This window comes from Melitaea cinxia, chromosome 12, assembly GCF_905220565.1.
Source record: "Melitaea cinxia chromosome 12, ilMelCinx1.1, whole genome shotgun sequence".
Taxonomy (NCBI): domain Eukaryota; kingdom Metazoa; phylum Arthropoda; class Insecta; order Lepidoptera; family Nymphalidae; genus Melitaea; species Melitaea cinxia.
The window spans coordinates 2,724,207-2,749,409 of NC_059405.1; the positions used below are offsets into that span (position 1 = coordinate 2,724,207).

Below are 25,203 nucleotides of genomic sequence, written 5' to 3' on the forward strand. Positions count from 1 at the left end.
ATACTCATCCAAAATAATGTAGTTCGCCGAGTCTGTTAGCTTGTTACAAATAATTAGCATATTAGTTAATTATTAGGTGGAGAATGCCACTGTATTTTCGTATTATCGTATTAAGTTATTAACTATGAATCGAACCTTGACTTAGGATTAAGATACGGGTCAAGGAATATTATGTGTCGGCAGTATAGATTTGGATTTTTCCGTATTATTTTACTGCTGTGAAGAGATGCTATAAATATGTCCTTGTTTTTTTTTTATTTGTTGAATTGGAACTACGTCATCTGAATAGTTTTATCTAAACTGTATCGATTAAAAACTGGGTATTATTAAAGTCGGATGTTATTATAGAAATTACTTTTATTTAAAATTTATGTTAATTTGCTAAAAAGTACGGAGCAATTATAGGAGCGCGTTTGCATATGTAAATACACTTCGAAAATAATTGTTTCCTTGCAAACGGAAAAAAACTGACTTCAATTACATTGACCAGTAATAAAACGTAGGTAGACGAAAAAATAGTCGAGTAAATACGTGTTTTTAGTGATAACTCAAAAAGTAATCGTCACATCTCAATCATATTTAAACTGGGGCAAATGGAAAGCACCAGCTTTAGATTAAAAAAGTATCATCTTAATCGGTTTACTCAGTAAGAAGTTATAAGGTAACAACAAAGGTCCTTTTTTGTGGTCGGTTAAATATACAGTAGAATGGAGAACCTCCTACTTTTTGAAGTCCGTTGAAAAAAGCAGGTTGTTACTAGCTGATACGTTACAGTTTATCATGGTCGTGGGAGTGGTATCGGTGGCAAATTTTCGGTGAGCCCCGGGTGGCAAAAAAGCATCCACGCCACTGGTTAAAGGTAAACTATATGTGCTCTCAAGTAGATATTGCATTACCTTTTTTTTTTAATTCTTCAGTGTTTAGTATATGTACTGAATAATTGTCAATGGTACACCTTCTTTCAGCTTCATTGTCTTCATGTCCTTTGCAAAGAATTGATGTTTATAACTTAATCACGCCTTAACGGCTAGACTTGGTTGAACGAAATTTAGTACCGAGACAGGTTATAGTCTGGATTAGTAGAAGACTGCTTTTTCCCAGAAAGTTGTTCATCCCAGAAATAACTCGCAGACAACAATTAATTGTCAACATTGTTTTACAGGTTCTTTTTGATCTTTATTTCCGGTAGGTGTTTTTAGGATTATTTCATACAATCTTTAATATAATATTTAACACTAGCTGCCCAGACAGATTTCGTTCTGTTAAAAGTTTTCTGTATTTTTTTTTTGTTTTAAAACCTTCCGTGGGCCTTAAGGAACATAAAAAATATAAATTAGCCGAATTGGTCGAGCCATTCTCGAGTTAGGCGCTTAGCAACATTCATTTTTATTTATATAGATTACAAGAACGAATTTTTTTCAGGACAGATGTTTTGTTATATGCCTCATTTAGTCAAAATATTGAGATCGCATTTAATACAGATGTAATAGAATTGAAATTTGCAATGAAGTTTTAAAAATACCTCTATATATTAGAGAACACGCCGCGTGTTGTTTACATTTTTTTTCGGGCTTCACTAAACAGAACGATGTTATGTTATGGTATGTTATTTTATGGTATCGATAGAAGTTTGAACCCAATTCCAAATTTTGCAATTTTTTCTGTTATAATTTTTTTTGGGTTTGTTTTTTTTTTTCTAAACAAATAGGTTGTAACTTGTAAGCAATATATATGCTTGTTCAATAAACGTGGTTGATATTCCTTTTAATATTATTTTTTTTCCTGTCTGTCTGGGTGTCTGTCCCTCTCTCATAGATTTGTATATTCTAAGGTGAAATATGTGGATTATAAATACTCAAACACACAGTATTTTACAAAGCTTATTTAGTTTTTTTTTTTTGTAAGATACCTTTCAAGTGCTATGTTAATGAGATAACTATCAATTGTTTTTTTTTTTAAATCTTTAAGTATTATGAAGAAGGAAAAAGGAAATACCACAGTAAGTAGAGTGTATTTAACTTATATTTTTGTATGATATCCTTCAAGTGCAGTAATAATGCAAGGGGGCAAAGGTAGTCACAGAAAGTGTGATGACGAGTTGAAGCAATAGATACAACAATTGCTTGACGCTACTCGTAGCTCAATCATAAAAAATGATTGTATAGGTAGTCCATACAAATGTTTGTCAATATCTGGGAGTTTGTGCTTGTTTGTATGTTTCAGGAACCTGACACAAGGGTCTCATCTTACAGGGCAGTTAAGCAGGAAACGTTTATTAATTTCTAGATAGTTAATAAAATATTCGTCAGCCGTTAATTTTTAATTGCTTGAAATATGTATTTATTCATCTTATTTTACGCTCGTAATTATGGTAAAACGCTTGCATGGATCAGGCGTCAGCTTAAGTAAGGTTGTATTTTTTACGGTTCGTTCGAATAACTATTTACTTAAGTTAAATATATTATGAAGATTTTTTTACTGTTAGTTATTAATATTTACGTATTTATAACAACAGTTATCTGAGCTGTCGTGTTTTACTTAAATAAAAGTGGAGAAAGCAAATCATATTCGGAGTGTACACATTTATGTTAAGAATTATAATATATTGAGGTAGGGCAAAGCAGGAAACGTCGTTTTAAAAATTTGGAGCAGACCAATTAGGGTACTTAATACCAATTAGGTAACCTTAGCCTTGCAGAACATCACAGCCAAATAATACTGCTTCTAGAGTTCCTGGGAAGGGTTGGTGCTCATAGTGTTGCTGACGTCTTTAGTCTACGGCGGTTTCGCTTGCTGTCAGGTGGGTTATAACAGAGCCTATCATCCTATAAGCTAATCAGTTGGAGATTTGATAAGACATTACAATTAGGTATACATCAATATACAAATATTGCTAGTGTTATAGTATCCTAAACCAAGACCAAGTTTTTACTGATAAGTATATTAATTCTATCAACACTATAAAAGCAAAAATATTGCCGAATGCGTAATTATGTTTACCCAAAATAAATGAATAAATTTTGTATTTCTACGCAAAAACTACTCAACAGATTTACTTACAGTAAGGTGGTTTACTTTCCTACTTACTTTCTTTTTTAATTTATCATTAGACGCCCAAAATCTTCGAGTACGATGAAGAAGGCACCACACTTTACTCTATACGTGATCATACTTCACTCATTTACTTAGATCTTTAAGAAAAAGCTTTTTCCTGTAGTATTTGGGGCGACCTGAGACAAATATATCAGGGATCTTCCTTTATAAATATAACGCTATCAGAGTATGTTGTACATTTTTACATTTTTACATTATCTAATTTTATAAGTCTAAGCTTTTATCCAGCCTGTACATTGAAATTTATTGTATTAAATATTAAGCAGATCCTGGGCCGATAAGTATATATAATATCGACAATAAATGGTGTAGTATCACATCACTAAAGCATCTGCAGATCTGAACTACAGGCGTGAAGAACTGAATAATATTCATATTACAAATAGTAAACAATTCTTTCTTCGTCCGTGCGTGCTATATTTAGGTCAATAGCTTTGGGATTCATCGGCAAGCTGTTAGCTCTGTAAATGAAGATCGTGTATAGACCGTCACGCAAACTTTTTGTACATTTTAATGAGTTTTTTTTAAAATCTCGAATTTATGTTGTCAGAAGCAATTATGTTGTAAAATGGCAACCACTTTTATGATTATTTTAAATACCTTAATTTTATTATATAATTTTTATCGTGTCTACTTTAAGTAGAGCAAGGCTTATTAAAAATTAAAAAAAAAAGTAACAATACAATAAAGTACGTATAAGACCTAATATTTTGACATTTTAATAATCTTTTTTTTTAATCAAATTCTTTAAGGATTATCAAAAAATTAGGCCACTTTAAATAAGTATTTCATTACAGAATGACGCGCGTATATATTTAGTTGGCGACTGGGCGGTGAACCGCCCACTGAAACTCACAATCAGTCTCGCCGTCCACTCCGCGCGGTCCGCCTGTTTCCCGCCAAATAGTTTTTACTTAATTTTTTATTTATTATCTGTAGTATTAGTAAAAAACGCATGTGATTTGTTTACAGAACGCCATATTATTAATTAAACGGGAAAAGGCAATGCGTTCGACGTTTTGAATTCGAAATTCAAATTGTACGTTTTTGATGCTTTGGTGAATTTGTGTTATAAAGGATTTATCAAGGGCTCTTCTCTGCAAGGTAATTAGTTTTATTTTCATATCCTTATTAAGTTAATTGTTAATTAGGTATATGTGATAAAGCATAATATGTATTTGTTTTTTTTTTTGTTGCATTAATCGCACGTTCTAGTGAAAAGTTGTTTAGATAGTTATAAATCAATATTCATATGTGGTTATGAAATTGCAGACAAATAGGTATCTATACCTAATAAATCCTAATCTCTCTCTATATTATTAAAAAAAAATATATTAAGTAGGTACCAAAAAAACACATTATTTAATTTCTGCCTAATTTAAACATCTATAGTACTAATTGTAGCCACGAGTTTGTTCGCGATTACTAATTTCCACTTTCATCCCCTCGTATAAGGGGCTAAATTTCGTGCTAAATTTCGGTATAAAAATGATTCAATATCAAATTCAAATTAAATTCAAATTCAAAATATTTTAAATTGGGTAAATAAGAGAAAATAATACGGTTTGTTGATTCAGCTGTTTACCTAAATCACGATAAAAGTACGTAAAATGTAAATAAAGAACAGTTTTATTTACGGTGTGTTGAGATGAATTTCAAGATTTATTTCGGCCGTTAATTACTTCAGTGCTACCAACTGCACAACATTAATCTTTGTTTATACAACTGGTGAATATATTGTCGTGTAAATACTAGTGTTTATATACTGTTTGGTATTTGAAAACGGTTGAATCATTGTAAGTTTCTACTTTTTTATTATTTCGTAATAGAAGAAAGAGAAATGAAATGTAAATTAAAATATGTTATTATTTTTATTGCGGCGGAACAAAGATTATCTAATTACATAAATACGTTTTTATTTTTGTAATATTATGAAGAGAAAAGAAATAAAAAATGAGATAATTTTTTTGTAGAATTTGCACTGAGTAAATTCTTGTGTTATTTTTGAAACAAAAAAAACATGAAACTTTGTTTGATGTGTTTTTTTTTTGTTGTTTAATTTAATTAAAAAGGAAAATTAACATCAACACACCTACTAATACAGTTCTAAATATAAAATGGTAAATATTTGACCTCAGTATGTGTTTAATTTCTGAAGATACTCTGGTTTAAAATAAAATCACTATCTAAAAAATCTAATCTTAAAGTCGAAAACTTTTCTTCCTAACAATATTTCCACTGTTATGTCGTGATAGTAAAACATAAATGTACGTGCAGGTAATTTAGAATAGTTAAATCGTTAATAAACCACAAAATTTATGGGACTCTTGTTTTGATTCAAAAGGACTTAAGAGCCATTTCACAAAAATCGGTAACAATCCGCGAAATTGTAATATTTTGACGTCGTTAATCTCAGTGTTGGATGCAATAATGTAATTTATATTCTTGAAATATAATAGAGCAACCTTTGTTGTAGTCCATAGTCAGATCAGAATTTTGATTTATATTATGTGTATAAAATTATTAACCTTTTCATCAGCCTCCTCTAGGGTTGCCAACCATACTTTATAATAAAGTATTTTACTTTATTTTTGGTAAATATACTTTATACTTTTGCATACAAATAAAGTATATGAAAATACTTTATTTTCAATCTTTACTGTGATGCGTGAAACAAGATACTCATTATGGGTATTTAACTATTTAACGGTACACATAAGGTAAAACGGATGATGGAAAGGATTTAAAATTACTGAACGAAATGTTAGATGACAGATGTGGTGTTTTGAATGTGACAGGACAGGTGACAATCTGACATTTGTCACAGATGTCACTACTCACTATCAACGATATTGTAGAAAAATTGACCGTTGGCTTTGTTTATATGCAGTTAAGGAATCAATGGTTGGAAAAATTGTTTGACCTTAGCGAAGATAACTGGCTTTCAATACTCCCTAACGAGTCCTTAAAAAATGCGGTTAAATTTGAAAATTTTGAAATGATAATTATAAAAACTAAATTACAAGACGGATTAAATGTTAAGATGCAGGATATATATTCCGAATGTATAAGACAAAAAAAAATCACTAATGATGATAAAAAAATTTCAGTGAAAAGTACAGTTGAAAAATGGCAATATATACTTAAAAATGCACCTGATAGCTTACCAAATATAAAAAAAAATTCTTACTTACTTTCTGTTCCCACTACTTAAGCTTTTACTGAAAGGGTTTTTTTAGTAATGAATCTAAAGTAGCGAGAAGAGAGAAATATAGCGTCAATAAATTTAATTAGAAACGAATTTTTATTTATATAAATTTAAATAATGATTTTTAAACAAGTTTGAAACATTTAAATATAACAAAAAATTGTTAGCATGTGCTAAAGGCACACAAAAATACGTTTTTAAAGCAATAAAAACATAAAATTTGAAAAATACTTTTTTTTTCTTCCAAATACTTTATTTTTTCCTATCCAAACCATTTTATACGTTTTTTTTTGTCAAAAAAAGTTGGCAACCCTAGCCTCCTCCCTGGGTAAACGGTCGCAATGTATACTTTGAAGTCCTACTTTTCAATAACCTCTACGTTGAAACCATTTTAAAAAAATATCATAATATGTGGAATATAATTTTGTTGTCCACTATCATAGATTTTTATTCCATTTGTATCTCTATTAAACGATAAAAAAATTTAAAGTTACGAATATTTTCCAAATAAGTACAATTTTAAAAGCGATATTTCTCTTAGAAAACTAAGAAATTTTAACGAACTATCTTCATCAAAGTAAACTTACATCATTAAGGAATACAAAAAAAATAATTAAAAGATGTAATTATTTTTAATACATTTTATATTAAATAATAAAAAGATAGTATATATTGCCACGCATCAAGCCCGGTAAATCAGTCGAGCGCTAGCGCTCTTAGAGGTAAGGTTCACGCCAAATTCTGCGCAGCCGTCTCTTTCGCTCACACGCGCCAAGCGCCTGTTGTTATAGCGGATAAAACGCATTTGATACTTTCATAATAAAATATAAATAAATTAAACATATTACGAAAATGACTGTAAAATAATATAATGATAATTTCTGTAAACAAATGTATAATTTAATTTTCTTTTCTCACACTATCAATACAAATAGGCATTTCAATCTGTTTGTCTTGTTATTTGTTAATTAATATGTTTGTCGGTGTCGATGTCATTAAATGCTTTTTTATTCATATCGTAAATATTAGATTCATTCGTAAACTGAAAAAACTAAATCAATTTAAAAAAATGTTTCATAAAATTGATTTTTTTAATTTTATTTTAAATTTATTGACTGTTGTTATATAACATACTTGAAATTTTTAACAAATTAATTATGTAAAAAACATTTTATACCATAGTTATAATTTTTATTATACATCAGAAAATGATCACGATGGTCTTTTGGTTGTCACACTATACGTACTAGCACAAAGATCGCGCGGCTCGTACGACTCGCGCGATGCGACCAAATTTACCTAAACTTGCAGAGCGTAAAATTGTGAAATGGCTCTTAAGTATATAAGGGGGAGGAAGTTTGCGTGACGAATATTGTTCTAATATTAAATTTAGTCCTAAGTCCCTATTATATGTAGATTAACTCATCACTGTCGTGCTAGGCAATCCTAATATGGTGAAGAGGAAACCTTAACGTATTTTATACGGTTATATTTGAAACCATAATAGACGTTCGAAAAGCAGAAAATATAGAATTTATTGAGGTACAGCACAGCAGCAAATATCCTGCCCAACATCTGGAAGCCAGACCGGGGTGTACCACAATCTTACAGAAGATAAATAAAACTACTCTCAAGCAGTGTTGAGTTTCTGTCGTGAGTAACGTAGCCAGAAATCCTGGAGAGGGTGGCTCTTTCTTTAATTTTAACATTTGAAAACATAGAATATTGCCATGAATACTGTCTTGATGTAATTTTGTACAATAAATACACAAATAATGTATGTTTATACAACTACATCGCTTCTCCATTCGACGTGATATTGAAAAAATCAATATCAAAGTCAAAAATAACTTTATTGAAATAGGCTTTAAAAGCACCTTCGAATCGTCATAATACAAATAAAAAAAAATTATCCTTAAAAGTGAAGCTACCACCGATTCGAAATGTATATTCTGGAGAGGAGAATCGAAAAGAAACTGCGCATTTATTCGAACTCTTTAAAAAAAATTTTGGCGAGATCATCCGTGATATTTTTTCACTCTTAGAATCTATTAATTCAAAAGACTGAATGAATGCATAGGTCTATTTGAGACTGTATGAATCAGAGACAGAATTAGTATTTAAGGAAACTCGCGTGTGAACATGTATATACATAATGTGACATTCAGAAGAATTATATATATTACCATAATTAAACGTATTTTTCATGTTTGTTAACACTTCTAATTGGAGGGGTTGGCGCAATGGTCACAGCGATTGACTATATTTGATCCCCCGGTAATGATAAATTGTGTATTTAATGTCTGTCGTGATCTGAACGTTCGTGTTAATATTGTATGTGTTTCTGTATCACAGACATAGGATTTCATCTAATAAAGGACCGCTGAGTCTGACGCGTTTGACACTTTGTTGCTGCTTTAAAATATGCCTACTCTAGATATACGAATGAATTGGACATGTATAGTAAGTAAATTAAGTTTCAAGTATTTAAAGTAGCAGATACTCCTAGTAATTAACTGTTGATAATGAAAGCATAGTATTATTATGTCAATATCAACGTTCTGTCATGTTTATCCATCTTTACTTACGATTACTTATCGTGCGTTACTTGCGTGTTTGATAGCATGCATTTCAATCGTGTATGATTGAAAAGTTCACTTTTTTGTTAAATGTTTAAAATTGACACGAATGTCATATTAGAGAGAATATCATTGCGATAGATATTTGAAAAAAAATTAATCATAATTATCAACTAAATGACGTATTTGTTTTATTAAAATTGTGAATTGTAATAATGAATGTAAAGAATAAATAATAGTTTTTCTTATGTTATATTTATCTAATTTTATAAATGTACTAAGCTGTTTTAAAAAAAAATGTAGTATTTGCTTTTTTTAAATATTTTTATCGGCTCAAATATAATTACAATTTTCATCAAGTTCCTTCCAGTAGAAGTTCATAAAATATTTACTACACTTAAAACATGCGAAGGTTGAATTAATGTTAGTGACTCAAGCAACACTTTAATCACGAATGCGTTGGTTTTGTTAGGTATATTATACTATTTTACTTAGTATATTATAGTGGTATATATATTCTATTTTATTTACACAAGAAATTCTAAATATTTTGTTGAGAAAATAAAGAAAATTGCACAAAATATCGAAAAACGTAACGATTATTGCAATTTCACGCGTTTTTCAATTCGTTAGAAAAAACAACGTCTGGGCTATAGGTTTTGGGTCTGTAAGTTTATATATATACATATATAAAAAAAAGACATTTTTTCGTACTAACAAAGCCCTTTAAAAATTAGAATAATGTGTGTAACTTTGGTATTTACTGACAATAGTATTGAAATAATATGACATGCAAATCGATGGCTTAGTAAGATAGATTGACAGCTTTAACAATTTGATAACTCATTCAGATTCAGCTGATAACACATGTATTTTTATTGCTATTGAACATAATTTTTTATACTAGCTTGTTTGATAGTGCGTTTATACTTTCTTTTACGAATTATAGGATTTATATGTAAAACGGGAAAACGAGATATATGTATAAGTACCGTGTTTATTATTTTATAAGTATTCCTTGTTGTATAAAAAAGAAGTCTACAAGGGGCGACATAATTGCTGAAAAGACGATTATCCGGTTATTTGTTATTTTTGTTCTTAATACTTCGGCCCTATCTACCTATTGCAAGCACCATATTCGCAGCTTTACGCAACCTGCGACCAAACGACCTACAAAATAAAATGGCAAATATACCGTTTTACATATTAAATCATAGTGTTAGTGACCATAAAAGTTAAAATTTAAATTAAGCGATGTTTTGTGAATAAATAAATAAAAAACGGCAGTTGTTGGAGTGTAACGAACCTTTACATGTCATTTGTCATTGCAAGTTTGTTCCACCAATTAAGTTGTAAGTTTATCTACTCATGTATGCATCAATATTTGTATGTTTATATGTATTTACGTCTGTACGTATGCAGTTATGTTTATGTATTTTGTGTTTAAGGATTACAGAACAAATGGTAAAAACATCACAATAAAAATGATAATAATCAAACAGAAACCTAACATGTTAACGTGGGTTTTACCAACGTTAGATTTATATCTTTACTTTGAATCAAAATAAACCCATATTCTAAAAGGACATTGAATAAATAGACATACAATAAAGTATTTTAGAATATGTTTGTAATTTATTAAAATATTACGGCACTCCCGTTTGTATAAATATATGTAATTAAATACTAAAAGCTAGTAATTAAAGTCGAAACATGGTACCAACATAAGATTTATACACATTTTAAAAGTGGAAATAGAATACAAATACTTTTATATACTAGATCGTTCAATAAGTCCCGAGACTAACCTGGAAATGGCGCATATATTAAAAACTCTTTTGATTTTTAAAAAGTACTGGCTATCAATACAAGAATATGTGTCAAATTTTTAAAAATGGAACAATAAAATTATTGATTTTGAAACATTTAAGTGACGCTACGGTTGTAATTTCGATACAATGGAAAAAAACGAGTTTCGCGTGTTGATAAAACATTGTTTTTTAATGGGAAAAAATACCGTTGAAGCACAGCAATGGCTTATAAAATGTTATGCAGGATCAGCTCCCTCTAAAGCAACCATTTGTCGGTGGTATGCCGACTTCAAACGCGGTCGCATGGACACCAATGATGGGGAACGCTCAGGTCGTCCAAATGAAGCAGTGACTCAACAAAATATTAACCAAGTCCTCAAAATCGTATTGGAAGATCGGAAGGTAAAAGTACGAGAGATAGCCGAGATAGTGAAGATTTCAGCTGGTAGTGTTTTCACTATTTTACATAAAAATTTGGCCATGAAAAAGCTTTTTTCTAAGTGGGTGCCGCGTTTGCTTACAACTAATCAAAAGGAACAACGTATTAATGATTCAGAGCGATGTTTGGCGCTGATGAATCATAATAAAAAGGATTTTTTACGTCGGTATGTAACAATGGATGAAACCTGGATATACCATTTCACTCCGGAATCCAATCGGCAGGCAGCGGAGTGGAGAGCGGCTGGTGAAAGCCGCCCGAAGCGTCCAAAGACTCAGAAATCGGCCGGTAAGGTTATGGCGTCTATATTTTGGGATGCGCATGGAATACTTTTCGTCGACTACCTTGAAAAGGGGCAAAATATAAATAGTGACTATTACATGTGCATATTGGAGCGATTGAAGTACGAAATTGCGGATAAACGGCCTCACATGAACAAAAAGAAAGTGGTGTTTCACCAGGACAACGCGCCTTGTCACAAGTCCGTGAGAACGATGGCCAAAATTAACGAATTGGGCTTCGAATTGCTTCCTCATCCCCTTATTCGCCAGACTTGGCCCCCAGCGATTACTGGCTGTTTGCAGACCTCAAAAAAATGCTTCAGGGTAAGAAATTTGACTCAAATAGTGAAGTTATCGCAGCAACGGAGGCTTATTTTGAAGCCAAAGACAAATCGTTCTACACACATGGGATAGAAAAGTTAGAAAAGCGTTGGAGGGACTGTATCGCTCTTGGAGGAGACTCTTGGAGGATGTTGATGAATAAAAATTAATTTTATAAAAAGACCTTTTTTTAGTACTTAGTCTCGGGACTTATTGAACCACGTGTTATATTACATATTTTTTTATCTTTAATTTATACATTATTAAATAATACATTAGCAATAAAATTATAGATGTTTTTTTATAAATACACGGGCAATTAGGAACCTGTTGACGTTGTATAATAAAAATAAAATTAATACCATACACTCCTAAAAACTTAACCAACTTCCTGTTTATTATATTTTCAATTCTCTTAGACATGAGAAAGTAAATGCCTAGAAAATTTTTACATCAAAGTTGATCGTTTCAAGGCGAATTGGCGTTTTGCCACATCAAATACCTAGTTCAGCGGAATTGAGACCGATATGAAGGTCGAGTATTTTAGATCTGACGTAGCTCATAGGACACGCCATCGTTTTGTTTATGTTTAGTCATATTTTTAATTAAATTTATGATATGAGGCGCTCTTTTTAATATGAGGATAGCATAAGTCTGGCCGGGCCGTTAATACCAGCCCTAGAAGTGTGGTCGAATGGCCGCCATTGCGAAAACTTTATTAATAATCTTGTTTTCTAACGTTTACGCGAATTTCACTCATTATAATGAAACAACTTTTTCGGATTTTATCGCGGCCTTTACTTACAGCAACCATGGTCACGGGAGGACATCCAGTTTAATTATAGGGTACTGCACATTCAGTCCCGTCACCATGATAAAGTATCCGAAACGTCGGTCATTTAAAAAAATTAATTAACCGCGTTAAAATCCAAAAAAATTTGGTTACTATAATTTAATCATAATTGTTGTATACACAGCTAAATAATACTACTCACAAGTTGCGTTGTATTCCTGTGGTGAATAAAGATGTAACCAGAGCTCCGGGGGAGGGTACAGAGTTAGGGTTAGAAACGCTTTTAATGCTTCTGCCGTTGCCGGCGTCCATAGACTATGGTATCCGCTTACTATCAGACGTACCGTGCTCTTATTTGCTACATTCTTAATATAATATATATCCATTTATAATACGAATTTTTCTACTCCTGGAGCAGTTATGTGATATAGAGGTATATTTGGGCGCTCTAGATGATGATATGATATTCATATTGGTTAGCAGTCTAGTTATTTGTTGCTATAATCATCATCAATTCCCAAATAAATAAATAAAAATATTAAGATACAAATACCGATTTATTTCACTCCTATACATTTTCTGTGGACATTTGAACTTTTTGCTAAGGATGATGAAAATCTTTCTTAAATGGAACTGCTAATAGTTTTTCTATGTTAATATTATAAAGCTAAAGAGTGAAGAGTCCTTATCTCAGGTACTTTTAATTTGAATTGAATTTTTTTTTTGTGTTGTATGGCCCATTTTCCGAGGGAGGCTTAAACTATAGGTACAATATTTTTTTAGGTTTCTTTTTTTTAAATTAGGCTAGCTATTTACTTTATAAAATTATAAATGGGATACCTGCACATAATACCTTTGATATCTAATTATTAATGTATTCCTACCCATTATGACTATAGTATCTATTAAAAAAAAAGATAATGTGATTTAAGAATTCTCCATACATCAAAAAAAAAAAAAAAAAAAAAAAAAAAAAAGCAGTTTAAAATATTCTTGTCTTTAGAAAGATACGAGGTGACAGAAAGTTAATCAGTTACGTCCTGACAGTATGACAGATAAATTTTATATATAGAAATGCCACAAATATGTTAAATTGACTATGTTTTGCAATATGTATATGCATATACCACGCCTTAACTAAATATTTCTTGCGTCTTAGATTTCTGTCAAAAATGACGCGTACATTAGTAAGATACTTGAATTTTTAATATTTATTTGTAATATTTATTAAGCGAGTACGAGAAAGACTCATATTTAACGGTCTCTACTATGATGCAAATACAAACATCCAGACAACATCTGTATGATTTATAGAGACATGTATCATAAGCTGGGATCAAGCTCGCGACTTTTAGCGAAGACGCTCACGGGTCAGATGTTATCGCCACTACGCAAAAGCCGAAAATCAAAAAGTGGAAGAAATATGTCTCTACAATTGTGTTTGGTCGCAAATGAAAAAATCACAGTAAAAAGTTCTGAGGTAACATATATAAAAAATACAGTCGAATTAAGAATCCCTCCATTCCAATCTCCTACATTTTTTGGAGTCGGTTAAAACATAAGTGTTATTATATGAGTTTATTTGAGATAACTCCTTAAGAATAGATTTTCATATAAGGCTCCGTTATGAAAAAAATTTGAGGTGTAAAATCTACTGAATCAATGACCTGGTTACATTTTTGGTAACGCCATCTATCGGAACCCTATAGATGGCGTTATTTGATTCGTTTATTTACCATTTGATATGGTATTAATCTTTTTCTTAGACTAGTAAACCTTTTTTGTACCTATTTAAACAGTCGATCTGCAGGAGTAAGCTCCAGTCGTGCGTCGGAGCTGATACACAAACTTTTTTAGATTTTGTTTAATGAAATCTTGTCCTGTATACAACAAACATAAAAAAAGATTTATTCTATTTGTTGCAGTCGTTCGAAAGTTATGCTTGTACATACATTTCAGCGATAAATTTTTATTTATATTTATTATACAGATAGATGTATAAAAAATAATAACCGTATTCAAGAAGTAAGTATTCTAAACACTGAAGCGATAGTGTATTGACCCGTCCAAAGTTAAATGAATGGTTCATCGACCGAAAATAATTTTGTGTGTTTACGTTTGTTTGTCATCGGTTGCCTGGAGCTGCGTACCGCGCACGCAATGGGTTAAAAATGGTTCTAACAGCGTGTACAATCTAAACACCTTCCTAATCTTCGTAGGGCGGTAGTTTATCGACTACTGTATCGATGAATTGTTGTAATGAGGATAAATTGTTCGTTAGCGCCTTTTAAAATTTGTTTCTTGTGTTTTTTAAATTTGTTTTATATGTAACAGTTTCCATGTAAATTCTTGAAAAAAAGGCTTAACATAAAATAAAAAAATCGATGATTAATATTTTGAAATAATCATCTGTAAGCAAGGAAACAATTCTTTCGTTTTAGAAAATGAGTAACTTCTCCTACATGGAGACAGATGACCGAGTCACAAAAAAAAATGAGCGTACGTGCTTTCAGCCCACATTATTTTCGCTTTTAGGTAAAGTTGACGCTTAAGCTCCGTTTAAGTTATCACGAGACGCCTTATAGACGAAGATACTAGTAATTCGAAATATAGAACCTACTAAGATAATCGGCAAATATCCTCAATATAATATTTAATAATTAAAAGTTGGACATACGGAGCCGAGACGTGGACACTGACGAAGGGACTGGTCTACAAGTTTAAAGTCGCTCAACGTGCAATGGAACGGGCTATGCTTGGGGTCTCTCTCAAAGACAGGATTAGAAATGAGACTATCCGCGAGAGAACGAAAGTAACCGACGTAGCCCACAGAATTAGCAAGTTGAAGTGGCAGTGGGCTGGTCATCTGTGTCGCAGGACCGATGGCCGTTGGAGTAGACGGGTCCTAGAGTGGAGACCGCGTCTTGGCAAACGCAGTGTGGGACGTCCTCCGGCCCGTTGGACCGACGATCTACGTAAGATTGCCGGTGTAGGCTGGATGAGGATTGCGGAAGACCGGGATGTGTGGCGCGAACTTGGGGAGGCCTATGTCCAGCAGTGGACTGCGATAGGCTGAAGTGATGAAGTTGGACATATATTCTTCATGAAAGCCATTACTACTAAACATATAAATCTTTGTCACTTATAGGAAAAGCTTTTTATTTCAGTTGTTTACACTTTAATGCACACCATTAATAATTATAGGCAATTTTATTTTGATACAGCAGTAAATACTAATTAAGAAATACAAAGCTGTACTAAAATATATTTTTATAAAAGCGTGTATATTTTATAATGAACTAGCTGACCTGGCGAACTTCGTATCACCTTATTCTTTTCTGAATAATAACATAATATATCAAAATAAAATATAGCCTATCTTTTAAGTTGGATCAAACTGCACACGGTGTTCAAATTTGATTAAAATCGGTTAAGTAGTTTAGGAGTCCATTGAGGACAAACATTGTGACACGAGATTTATATATATAATGAATTAGTTCAAAGTTTACTGTTTACCCCATACTAGTCGACAATTAGACTAAACAATTAGCTAATTAATAGTCACAAAGTAGCGGAAGCTCTTATGGTATTAACAAAACGCATTTTCAGAGCGAAAGGCGGAAATATATTGACATTTCCCAAATTTTTTTTTCTTGGAAATAATTATTATCACAGTAAAAGCCATGTGAGTTTGGAGAGATGACCGGGCTTGAATGGGTGGATGTAACTGGAGAGTTGCAGGTTCAAGTCTAGACCAGTATTATCGTTTTCAAAAACGAATTTAAAATCCTCCTCTCTCGAATTCTGGTAGTTGTGTTGGTGGGTCGTAGATGTCGCTTCAAATCTTTTCTCTGATATTAAGATATGGTTTTGTTGAGCTAGACGATAATTAAAATTTGAGTCTAATATGGACTGTTACAATACCAACAGGAGGTAGGGAAAGTAAAAATTTTAAAAGTTTTAAAAATACCTTGTAATTTCAAAATTATTTAACCGAATTTAAATTGATAAGTTTGAATACTGTTTTAGGGGTCCAGAAACACAATCACATGACTGATCCCAACAAATATCTATAATATGACCTGTGACCTAAAATTGTTTGTCATGAGCGGAATCAAATCTGCGACAGACAGTTGCTATAAACACAGCAGCAATGTGTAGTTAAATTTTTATGAACATTAAAAATACTTATGTAAATATGAAAACGCTATAATTCATTTCTATGTCCCGGTTTTACGTTAAACTATTAATATAACCGACAATTTCCACATCATAGTCGTTTATAGTTTCTGAATAATTTTATGTGCTCATTTACATGATGTGTAATTACGCCATTACAGAGAAAGAGTAACGCTTCAAATACCAAGAGCTAAAATGTTGACGGTGTCGTGTTTTAAAAATCAGCACCCCGGACGAATAAAGTTAGCCACCCTATAAATTCACTTCTTATGTGTACCTATTAGTCGGCTTTCACTTCCTACTATTAACCTTCCTTGGTATCGTTTGGGCGTGTATTAAGGAAAAAAAATGAAAACCGTATTTTTGAAGAGTTATTGAAAAAAATATATATAATAAAAAATGTAGACAGCTACCGTAACGCAATATAAAAACATTATATAGGTTTTAAATAAAAATATCAGTTTCGTAAGCGTGCTTGTAATGATCCGAGTTGATATCATGTTGAAATCAATTCAGTTTGTGCGTCTTCTGGCTTGATTGCATTTATTTATTTATGCATTAACTGTCATTTTGTAAAACAACAGGTTTTAAAAATTCTTGGCATAATGACCAGGTACAAGTTAGACTTAATTAGTGAACTAAATAATAATTGCTATCGCTGTTATCTATATATACTTATCTCTCTCTCTTTCTCTTTCTCTCTCTCTGTGTGTGTGTGTGTGTACATACGTGCGTGCGAGTGTGTATACTTTTATTGATTAACTTAACAATTACATAGACTGCCAGTTAAAAACTATGAAGAACTTGCTACAGATTGGACTTGTGAAAATGGTTGACTAAAAAGTCCATATTTGTAAATACAACTAATGAAATCTAGAGACAGTATAGAAACTATCGTCTAGCTTAGCCTAACCTCCTAGCTCCAATCTAGGCACTAATGGCCAATAATACGTAGAAACTAACTAACATTCCTTTAGATATTTACTTTGTAAATAATCATTGCAAAGGTTAAGAACCTTAAAGTAAATATTTAAATATTCCATTACTAAGATTGTTTTGTAACCTTACTGTTATAGTTATGTTAGAAAAAAATAATGCAACTTACTATAGTAAATATATTCTATTTTTATGGATATTATTTTTGTTATCTAAAATTTTTGCATAATTAGATATTATTTATTTTTCTGAAGTACATAAATTACAAAAACAGGTATATTATTTTGTATGATTATCGAATTGTACTCATCCATTCATTCATTCACTTTAGTCTATCACAGTCCACTGCTGGACATTCCCCATGTAGGATTAAGATCAGAGCTTAATCCACCACGCTGCTCCATTGCGCGTTGGCGGATGTTTTATTTATACACTTATACATAAAAAACTTCGCTGAATCCCAATTAAGAGTAGTCAAAGTACTTATAAATTTCTTGTTAACCTTTAAATAATATTTGAACTTATATAAACTCAGTTTTTCACATAAACAAAAAATATAAATTCGCGTTCCTACGCGTAGATAACGCATCGATGTATAATAGTTAACATTTTTTTTTAAAGTAAATATAGTAAATATACTATAAATATTATACAGTTGTTTTAGTAGAAAGAGATTAAAAACACAAAAAAAAAAAAAGTTTACTTTTTTTCTTACAAACACTCAAAACAACACTCGCAAATAAAAAGTTGACAAATAAATTGAAATTGACAAAATAAATTAAAATCTAACGGCGGTACTACACAACAATACAATAAATTCCTACTATACCTATTAAAACGATAAAAAAGAAAAACATTTTAGATTTTTTAATTAAATTTGTACTTAAACATTATACATATTTACAATTCACAACTTAAGAGCTAAATATTTACAGATAGTTTTGGTATAAAATTGTACTTCATAAAAAAGTGGGTAAGCGGGATAAGGACAACAATATAATTTAAGTTTTTTTAATTAATTACTACTTTGGCTACTTTGTCCACAATTTTTGAGATATTTTTTTGCGATTCCTTCGTTAATTATAGTTGAGTAGTGAGCCCTTAGACCTCTTTGGTGCGGCCCTGTCGTAAATTTTTTTCTTGGTATGTCTACTAACAATTAACTACATCACTCAAATTTTAAATTCACAGCACAAAAATGTAAAAAATTGCGAGACCTCTTTAATTTGGAAGCCGCGAAATTCGTTCTTAGCAGATGTTTACTGACTAACAAACCTCTGAGAGACCTTAGATCCCTTTAATCTGGCCCTATTGAAAAAACTGTATTTAGTGGATATCTACTAAGTATAAAGTACCCTTATACCAAATTTCATTTTTATGGATCCTGAAATTTTGTGATGAGTAAATGACTCAACGATTTTATAAATATACTAGCTGACCCCGCAAACGTTGTTTTGCCATACATGTTATTAAACCCCTCACCCCCCCCCCCCGCCTATAACTTGGGGGTATGAAAAATAGATGTTGTTCGATTCCCAGACCTACCCGATATGCACACAAAATTTCATGAGAATCGGTCAAGCCGTTTCGGAGGAGTTTAACTACAAACACGGCGATACGAGAATTTTATATGTTAGATTTTGATACACGTTTGCTTGTGTATCGTACTATACTCGTATCTTAATAAAAAAAGGTTGAAATAGTTCATCCAAAACGAAGATACCTATAAGTCTAATTTATCGTTATAAGATAACTGTAGTCGTATTGTGATATAATGATACACAAGCTTTGCCACGGTACATTGGATGCAAGTCTCCATTGTACCGGCATGATTCAGGTCGGGTTCAATTCCGCTTTAATTGGCACAATTACGAGCGTCCTTTGCCCCTCTCTGCTTATGAAAGTGAGACTAATTCATTCGTCTAACTCTGCGTGTATAATCTGGGACAATATGATTGTTATAAGAAGGAAAATTGCGAAGAGTTTTGTGTATGGACAAATTATATTAAGTACAGAAGACTATGAGTACCTATGATATGATATGAGTTTTGGTAGGTTTAGAATTTTTTGAGTATATGTTTCTACACTATTTAAAACAATATGACTGCATATTTTTAGCCTGCTTTTTGATGAAATATGTTATTTCTTGCACTGTGTCCCCCGCTATATGACACACTCTCTCATGACCATTGGTTGACTCATGCTAGAAGAGATCTCTTCTAGGGATAAGGCCACCTTTGCCATCAACTATACTTGTAATTTTCTGTATATTCTTTTTTAAGTGCAATAAAGTATATAATATATAAAGATGCTGTTTTCTATTACCGCAGTTTAGCTCCAAAAAAACTCTCCTAGAGATAAGTCATATTTGCAATGTTGCATAATAACATTGTAATTTTGATAGTGTACCTATTTGATTTTAAGTATAATAATAGGCAATAATAGGTAAACGTGTAATATTTATCGAAGGATAAGACTTAAATTTTATTCTTTTAAAAAGTTCATTAGTAAGCGTCAATGTTAAGGCTTAAATATCCATTAGTTTTTATTGCTTCGGGAAATTTTTGGGCGTGGAAAGTTTAAACGCACGAGGGTGCTCTATTTACATAACTAATCAATAGGTATTACAACATATTTATTGCCTATAAGTTTAAAAGTATATGATTAGGATCATTTAATGGAACTTATATTTTTCATTTCCAGAGTCCATATCACAAAAAAAAAACGAAGCAGTGTCAAACGATAACGCGAGCCACGTAGGCCAGACCGCGGACGATCGAGACGTCCCGAAAATTACGAGTTGGTGACGTCAAAATGGCGTCCACCGACACATCGACCTCCAGCCAGATATCAGCCGCAGCCACGGAAGAGCACAAGCGCACAATCGACGAAGCTTTCCTCAACAAATTGAAGGGTCTTGTCGAACGACTGAGGCTTGAAAATGCTACCTTGAAAAAATCGCTCGACATCGAGCGGAGCGAAGTTAGAGCGCTTAAAGCCCGACACGACAGTATCATCAGAAATGTTAAGACTGAATATAAAAAGAAGGAAGACCTACTCGAGAAACAGTTACGTTCGTTAACGAAAACGGATAGAGTCGAAGAAACACAAGCCTGTAATAAAATGGTGGAACTAAAAAGGCTCACGACAGAGATTCAGTCTTTGAAAGCTGCGAATAAGGGTCTTCAAGAAAAACTCAAGGTATTTCTATAATTTTTATTTATTTTGTTTAATTAACAACAATTTTCGTGATACTTTATTTATATAATACATAATAATTTCAGCGATAAAAACGATCGCGCCTACTAAGAGACCTATCGACCATACGATAAAAATTTCTTTAACATTTTCTGTCTTCAAAGGTTTTTTTTCTTTATTATCTGCACGGAAAAGTCGTTTATTGCGCGATTGAAAAAGAGTGTAGTCATCAGAGTCAAACCAAAGTTGTAATATTCCAGCTTGACTTAAGCGACCGAAGATTTCATTTAATCTCGGTAGGTATGGACTTCCATAATGCAGACCGAAAACGATGAAACAAGGTACTGCACATTCAGTCGTTGTATGGAAAAGCGGTCTGCCGTTCAGGTAGTTTGAAGGCTTACGAGTAATGTACTCAGCATCAAATTTCCTTAATAACAAAGCATATTGAAATTGCCTGTTATCGATTATGTTTTTAATTTTCCGATCGTTGACTAATTCAATTCTTTTTAAAACACGTTCTCTATTCTCTTCGGTCAAACTTGGTTTGAATATTTTTAAATATCTGTTATGGACGCCAATAGTTAAATTTCTATCAAGTACATCAGACAAACTGTTAATATCTGTTTTGAATCTTGGATATGTTATAGACGACACGATAATGCCCTGAAATACAAAAAGGTAGTTCAGTAATTGAATATTTGTTTTATCAGATACATTATTAGAGTATATACTTACATCGATAGCACAATCGATAATCAGAGAATATGCCATAGTTAAAAATACTAGCCACCGAAACAATGGACCAGTAAATTTGAAGTCTACTGTTTGTCTTAATAGACACTTTATTAAATCAGTGATTGTATCCGTAGTAGAGCTATTATCAATCATTGTCCAAACTTTTGTTTCTATTTTACGAGTAATTACAGTTATTACAAATAAAGTTGTAACTGTAATAACACATAGCATTAATACATCCATTGATATTCGTTGGAATACAGTCATAAACGTTGATTGCTTATGTGCCTTTTCTACTAAAAAACACAGTTCATCTTGCATCAGTGGATAAGTTGTATCGATATAACCATAATAAGAATTCATTAAAATACGTGAATTTAATTCTAAATCAGCATACCCATCTAATAGATCAGCAGTTACTCCTGTTGCAGTTCCGTTATCCAATATGTCTCCAACTGTGCTACCATCTCTCGGAACAAGAGGCTTACAAGTTGCATTAAGTAGCTTTATTATCGTTTTAGATAGTACTGTGGCACATTCCACCGGCCCAGTTCTATCTGACGTGTAGATTTTTCTAAACACACCCAATCTTAATTTATGTCCGTAGAGATCTTTGTATATTTGAGACAGATATTTGCTGATGTCTTTTACATCAGTTACATCCTTTATTTCTTTTTTGAAATGGTTGTAAGCGTATAACCTAAGTTGATCTGACCATACAACTACTATGGAGTTAGTTATGCTTCTATTCCACATCAGTTGAAAATGTCTCTCCATTGAATAATAAAAATAATAATCCACTTGCTTGGGCACGTTTATTACAAATATAACAGTGGATCGCGGTTTGAATACTCCTGTTCTTGTCAAAGCTTCTATTGCATATTCACTGTCGTCGAGGGTTAAATCACTAGAAGTGATAATGTAAGCAGTCTCGCCGTGTTTGTCTAGTTTTGGTTTTACTCTGGAATTATTAAGACTTTGGCATCCGTTCAAAAGAATGACTGCGTAGCCGTAGTCATAGTTTTCAATGTATTTCAAAATTCGATTTTCGAAATAAGTGAAATCACAAAATGTAATAGTGAAATACCACTGTCTAAAGGCATTGAAAATTTTCATAGCGAACTGATATGCAAACTCGGATTTTAGGAATGTCTCTTTATGATAGTCAAAAATTTCATTGTAGAGCACACTGGAATGATTGTAACATAGACAAGAATTTACAAAGGCCAATGCGAAAACGATGCGAATCATTTTGATTTGATTCGAACCGTGGACTATCAGAGGCAGAAGTATACTGGCGAGTTTTAGGTCAGTGAAGGTATAAAAAGGGTGTAAAGAATCATTAGCAGAATATCATCAGGCGAATATTGTGTTTATACGCCGTCAATTATTGTGCAAAGAAAATATTAGCATCATCAAATTGCGTTTATAACGACATTTTCTAAAACTGACTTGTCAATTAATATGTGATCGGATTTCGACGGTGATAGCACTCTACCTTAGAAAAACATGTCTGCTTCTATGATGTTCCATGTAATAATAATATTTAGCTGTATATTACAGGTACTATTTAATTTCAATCGTTTATCTTGTTGTGTAAAAAGTAATAGTGACTCATTTACTTTCATGTAGGAAGTGACAAATGTTTTTATGGAGTGTTACTTGTAGAATATTGTAACTATGCTAGCATATATAATTATAAATGCTTGTATGTATATCTTAAAATTATTTATTTCATAGTTGTGTAGGTAAATCTTAGTGGATTACGCTCTTTAATCCATATAAATGATGTCAAAAACGAACAACAAGAAACTAGTCATATAAATTCCAGTTTCCTATCTACCCCCATTCTTTCCTCATAGCGGTAGATTTTAGATATTTACGTTATTTTTTTCTAGTTTTATTTCTTTAAAACATTTGGTTGTTCTAGAGGAGCTATAATTTAAATTATTTGATTTTTTACGTTGCTCCAGTTTCCAGATTCTGAATAGAGGCGTGATAATAATTTACAACCGGTTTTCTATGGATTAGATAGGTATGTCTTTATCATATAACGCAGAATTACGGGGTTATATATTTGAAGCCAATGTCTATTTGTGGCATCGTAGTTTTCAAACGGATGGACCGATTTCGATTCGTTTCTTCTTACTTGAAAGCGAGTTTTTTGCGAAGGTTTTTAGCTGTTTTGTAAAAATCCATCTAGCTGTTTATTATTTTATTATACGATTACCTTATCGAAAAAAAAAAACAGGAAATATCCTGCTCTAAATCTGGAGCAGCCCGACCGAGGAAAGTACTGTTGTGTTCCCGTGGTAAGTAAGGTGGCCAAAGCTCCTGGGAGAGATTGGGTATAGGGTCGGCAACACGCTCACAATGTTCCTGGAACGTGTTGCAGGCGTCATAAGCAACAATAACTGCTAACCAATAGGCGGTTTAAAGCTTGTTTACCGACCTAACTGTATAAAAAACGAGTGTGCTTTAGACCACGCGGTTCAAGTACAACTTTCTGTCTTCATTAGCTTATATCTCCCTCTCAACTTCCGTTCGCCTCGCCCAAATTTTTTCTTAACGCTCTCGTCACGCATTCACCATCTTAATATGTACGATTTTATTGTTGTGTTTACCCACACATCAGGGATTCTAAACATTTTTTGAATATCATATCAAAAATTGACCGCTCCAGCGGGATTCGAACACGGTCAGTCGGAGACACGGGCAAAAAATGGACAAAAATAAAATCGTACATATTAAGAATAGCATGGTGTCGTCTCCTGTCAAAGATTTTCATTGTAATATGAAACTTTGAATAGTTACGGGTCTCTGTAAAAGAACTCACTATAGACGGCGCCACGGTTCGCTTAAACCGAAAATAAAAATCATCATATCAAAAATTTCGCTCTGGCGGGTACATCGTTCCATAGCTTAATTGGCTAGAGCGCCGACACGGTCAGTCGGAGACGCGGGTTCGAATCCCGCTGGAGCGGTCAATTTTTGATATGATATTCAAAAAATGTTCACCATCTTACTCCGCAAGTCAAGCGTGCGTTAAAAGTTAAGCTTTAAAAAGTATTGAAAGTATTATTACTGTTAACGTTGTGTCGTTCGTATTGCAGGTAGCGCAGGCGGCGGAGTGCGCCCGCGCGGCCGAGCTGCGAGCGCAAGTCGCGAAGCACAACGCGCTCGAGCTGGCCGCGAGCAGGGATGCGCGCGCGCAGTGGCACAAACTGGTCACTTTTTTTTTTTTTTACTTTCGTTTTAATCACGATTTTATTCATCTAATTAATCTTGAGAACAAATTCTAGTCGATTTTTTTTAAGTTTCCTAATGCCTTATCGAAGGTATCTTCGATTCAGTAACACCCCATTGCTGAGCACAGGCCTCTTTCCCCCTTTAGGAGGAGGATTTGAGGTTAATCCACTACGCTGTCCCACTGCTGGTTGGCAGATATGTTCCATACTGTGAGTAACGATCGCTATCAGGAATCTATGATAACAACTGGGACCGAGTGCTTAACGTGCTCTCCGAGGTACGGTGTGAACACCTACAAGGACAGATAACTGGACCGGAAAGAAATATTTAACACATACAATTATAAATTCCGAGCGG

The 25,203-nt window shown here is 32.6% G+C and overlaps 2 protein-coding genes across 2 annotated transcripts in view; one reads left to right on the forward strand and one right to left on the reverse strand.

Moving 5' to 3' along the window:
- Window positions 1–3,943: 3,943 nt before the first annotated feature.
- Window positions 3,944–25,203, forward strand: part of LOC123658155 (myosin-9-like) — a 177,755-nt gene continuing 156,495 nt past the window's right edge. Inside the window, exons 1-3 of the mRNA XM_045593595.1 lie at window positions 3,944–4,218; window positions 20,365–20,862; window positions 24,711–24,824. Of these exons, the coding sequence (XP_045449551.1) occupies window positions 20,476–20,862; window positions 24,711–24,824 (501 nt within the window). The 5' untranslated portion in view covers window positions 3,944–4,218; window positions 20,365–20,475. The remainder of the gene's footprint in view (window positions 4,219–20,364; window positions 20,863–24,710; window positions 24,825–25,203) is intronic.
- Window positions 20,870–22,848, reverse strand: LOC123658156. Its single transcript, XM_045593596.1, has 2 exons — window positions 21,598–22,848; window positions 20,870–21,525 (listed from the first exon to the last, which is right to left on the reverse strand). The coding sequence occupies exons 1-2, from the start codon at window positions 22,846–22,848 to the stop codon at window positions 20,878–20,880; spliced, it is 1,899 nt and encodes a 632-aa protein (XP_045449552.1). The 3' UTR covers window positions 20,870–20,877.